We start from the raw sequence: 4,094 nt of genomic DNA on the forward strand, positions 1-4,094 counted from the left end.
AGAAATAGAATGAGTAACGATGCTTACCTGTGTAAAGAATTACATGGTCGTCCATTCAGAAATAGAATGAGTAACGATGCTTACCTGTGTAAAGAATTACATGGTCGTCCATTCAGAAATAGAATGAGTAACGATGCTTACCTGTGTAAAGAATTACATGGTCGTCCATTCAGAAATAGAATGAGTAACGATGCTTACCTGTGTAAGAATTACATGGTGTCCATTCAGAAATAGAATGAGTAACGATGCTTACCTGTGTGAAGAATTACATGGTCATCCATTCAAAAATAGAATGAGTAAGGATGCTTACCTGTGTGAAGAATTACATGGTCGTCCATTCAGAAATAGAATGAGTAACGATGCTTACCCGTGTGAAGAATTACATGGTGGTCCATTCAGAAATAGAATGAGTAACGATGCTTACCCGTGTGAAGAATTACATGGTCGTCCATTTAGAAATAGCATATTCTTCATTCGGTTGAAGATGTTTAAAGGAATGACTAATTCTACTTAAAACGTTCCTCTGTACTTGGTAGGAGTGTCAATAAGTTTTTGTCAGAGTTCCAACCATCAGCAACTGAACTATTATATATACCGTGTAATAACCTCTTGTGATTAATGCTTAAGCACTTAAACCATGACTAGGAAGCTTACTTTGTAGTTACTGCAATGAATGCATGACACATGTTGGGTATCCAGAGAGAAAAAATCAAGAACTGTCATTGTCATATAAGGGGACTGATGGACAAACATCATGGTGTCAGTTTTAGAAGCTTGGTGTAAGGGCAACATGAAAGGAGTTACAGGATCTTTTGTTGTTGTTTTTCGTAAATGAGGAAATTACAGATTAGATGTTAAAAGGAAGCTAAATTTTATGCATTTCATAAAATGTTCAGCTATCCAAGAGACAACTTCTCGAACTCACGAAAGATTTGGCAAACGTAACCGTAAGGGAGCGAACGAATACAAAACTTAAGGTATTGAAAGGAAGGTAATTCTTAGGGATTTCACAAACATGTGCCCCCCCAGAGGCTCAGTGATAAGTCTGAAGACCTATACTGGTAAAAACAGAATTTTGATACTCGTGGAGGGCACATCACTGATAGCCCATATGTAGCTTTTTATTTAATGAAGGAACTTCATGTATATAATTGTTTCAGAAATGAATGTTACCTTATGAGATGACGAGTATCGTATAGTAATGTTCTTTGAAAGTGATGATAGGCATAACTTTGAAAAACATACTTTATCATTTATATGTATAGTAGTAGTTTGTGGATATACTTCAATAAAAACAACTTACTCAGTAATCATGGCCTCAAGGTTTTCTTAGAAATATTGTATGAGTTATTTTACAATTTTCACGCGTGTACAAAATAAATGGTGAGAAAAGGTAAGTGCTCGGGTACTCTTTAAAAGAAATGTCTAACGGACATCATTTGCTGTCAATAAATAACTTACAAAAGAATTGATCAGTAGCAATTTCGGGTACTTAAACACCTCTTTTCTGTTCCCCAGTAGTTTATTTATAATGACTGGTGTCCAATAGTAATCATGTTATTAGAAAAAACGTTCATTTATGTATATACTTGTCACAGGTAATTTTGTAGGCTCGTAAAAATAAGTGAAGGTCTGAACATTTTGTGGTTCTGACTTACATAACATTTTTCTTTTCATACATAATGTTAATTTTTTATATTATCGAAGAGTGTTTACAGCAGTGAAATACAGGTATCACAATATTACACGAAAAACATTACCCGTGTAATCAGGAAATAACTTGCATAACTGTATGGCTTAATCTAAAGTAGTTTCCTAATCCTTACGAATAAAATGTTGATAAAAAACTGACTTGTTAACAGAGTTTAGATAGATGGAAGTTTCTAAATGTTAATTAAGATTTCATTATTAGCAGTTTAAATACGGTTTACTAGTTAGTGCTGTTAATTTTTTATGTAGGTGGCTCCATCTACAAACAGAAATATGAACACATGAAAAGAGAATTGGAACTTACAAAAAGACGTTTACAACAACAACACGAAGAAGAACTTGAAACACATATGCTAGGGAAAAAAGCTGCAGACAAAAAAGTATGTATTCTATCTAGCACTGTATTTTGTTATCACACCAATATCAATCTTATATTAAAAGAATAGTATCTGATACATTAGTTACACATTCAAATTTCCAAAATAATTCTCACTATAACAAATGTTTGAAAGTAGATCTTGCTATCTGAAATAAAATGTGCAGAGAACTTTACTGATACTTGAATAGTGATGGCAGTAGATTTTACTGTTTGTTTTGTTATTTAAAACATTTTTATACTTAGAAGTTATGTTGTTATTCATATGTAAAAAGATCCTGTATACTTTTCTATCTATTTTATATAGCTGTTTATACCCTGTTTGACAGATTCGTTACTAATCTCACAATCAGTATATTACATAGATCTTGTTCAGCAAGTACATGAGTTTTTTCTTGTGGATCTCATCATTAGTTGTAACATTATAGTTAGCAGAAGCTTTAGAAGAAGCAGAAGAAGAAAGAAGAGTTGCTAATCAGTGGAAAAGAAAAGCTCAAAAACTTGGTCAAGAAATGCAGGACCTTCGTCTTCTTATGGAAGATCACATGAATCGAAATGCTGACTTGGAGAAGAAACAGCGAAAGTATGTTGACTGATGAGTTTCACAGTTATGAAGTGCTTATATTGTATAACTTAAAATCACAGGCGAGGCATCTGGGGGCCATCATTTTATCTCATAAGTAGGATATATAATGCATCCATTTGATATTTTGTATTAAGTTTTATTACACGTCAATCTAATATTTTGAAATAATTTTTATTACAGAACTACTTATAAATGTAATTAATTCCTTCAAATGATTTTTCTGCAGACAATATGATAATATTGTAAGTGTCAGACTGTAGGAATTTCCCCGGGGCCCTAGAGAAGGCAGGAGGAAATTGATTAAGATTGGGGTCCCACATACCAGTCCTTTCCTAGGGACCATGAAAACGGTCCTGGTGAGTGAAAGTAAAACCAAGTGCATTATTGAACAGTGGATTGGGCAGTTTAGTCACATTTGTTTGGTAGCTCGGTGGTTCATAATACGCTTGGATCCCCTGGATATGTTAACAGCATGAACTGGTCTTAAATCTTGGTTAACAATACACATAATTCAATTGTAATTAATATTTTTTGTAATCATAAGTACGTGCCTCCATATAGAAGGCTGAGAAAAATCTAAAACCATGCCTTTTCTCTTCATCATATTTGTAATCACCTCAAGTAATGCATAGCATACTCTTCAGGAATTAGTAAGCACTCAAGTTAATCTGATATTAAAAATGCTATAAATAACTTTTGGTACTCTTATTTTTGTTTTTGATGAACTAAAAGACTTTTTACAAGGAAATTTGTAGGAGAAAGTTGATGATTTTTTAAAACTTATTCATTTTTAGCTGGTATCTGTATGAATAATAAGCGGGTAAAAATAATGGATATGTCTCATTTCAAAACTACTGACTTAAGTGTAGTTTTTCTTAATTTGTGACTGCTATCTACATGGGTGTGTATACTGGTTATTGTCCCATTTGAAACTACTGACTGAAGTATAAAGTTGTAGTATTAAGTAAAGATTTTGTATAAAGTTGTAGTATTAAGTAAAGATTTTGTATAAAGTTGTAGTATTAAGTAAAGATTTTGTATAAAGTTGTAGTATTAAGTAAAGATTTTGTATAAAGTTGTAGTATTAAGTAAAGATTTTGTATAAAGTTGTAGTATTAAGTAAAGATTTTGTAAAAAGTTGTAGTATTAAGTAAAGATTTTGTATAAAGTTGTAGTAGTAAGTAAAGATTTTATATAGTTTTAGTATTAAGTAAAGATTCTGTATAAAGTTGTAGTAGTAAGTAAAGATTTTATATAGTTTTAGTATTAAGTAAAGATTCTGTATAAAATTGTAGTATTAAGTAAAGATTCTGTATAAAATTGTAGTATTAAGTAAAGATTTTGTATAAAGTTGTAGTATTAAGTAAATATTTTGTATAAAGTTGTAGTATTAAGTAAAGATTTTGTTTTGATATTGTAATT

General features: G+C 31.4%; 1 protein-coding gene across 1 annotated transcript in view; it reads left to right on the plus strand.

The window, feature by feature from the left end:
• The window catches only part of LOC106465427 (unconventional myosin-XVIIIa-like), a 95,254-nt gene that overhangs the window by 76,828 nt on the left and 14,332 nt on the right, over positions 1-4,094 (plus strand). The window contains exons 24-25 of the mRNA XM_022393323.1: positions 1,960-2,090; positions 2,515-2,679. Coding sequence (XP_022249031.1) covers positions 1,960-2,090; positions 2,515-2,679 — 296 coding nt within the window. The remainder of the gene's footprint in view (positions 1-1,959; positions 2,091-2,514; positions 2,680-4,094) is intronic.

This window comes from Limulus polyphemus, unplaced genomic scaffold (genome assembly GCF_000517525.1).
Source record: "Limulus polyphemus unplaced genomic scaffold, Limulus_polyphemus-2.1.2 Scaffold1941, whole genome shotgun sequence".
NCBI lineage: Eukaryota > Metazoa > Arthropoda > Merostomata > Xiphosura > Limulidae > Limulus > Limulus polyphemus.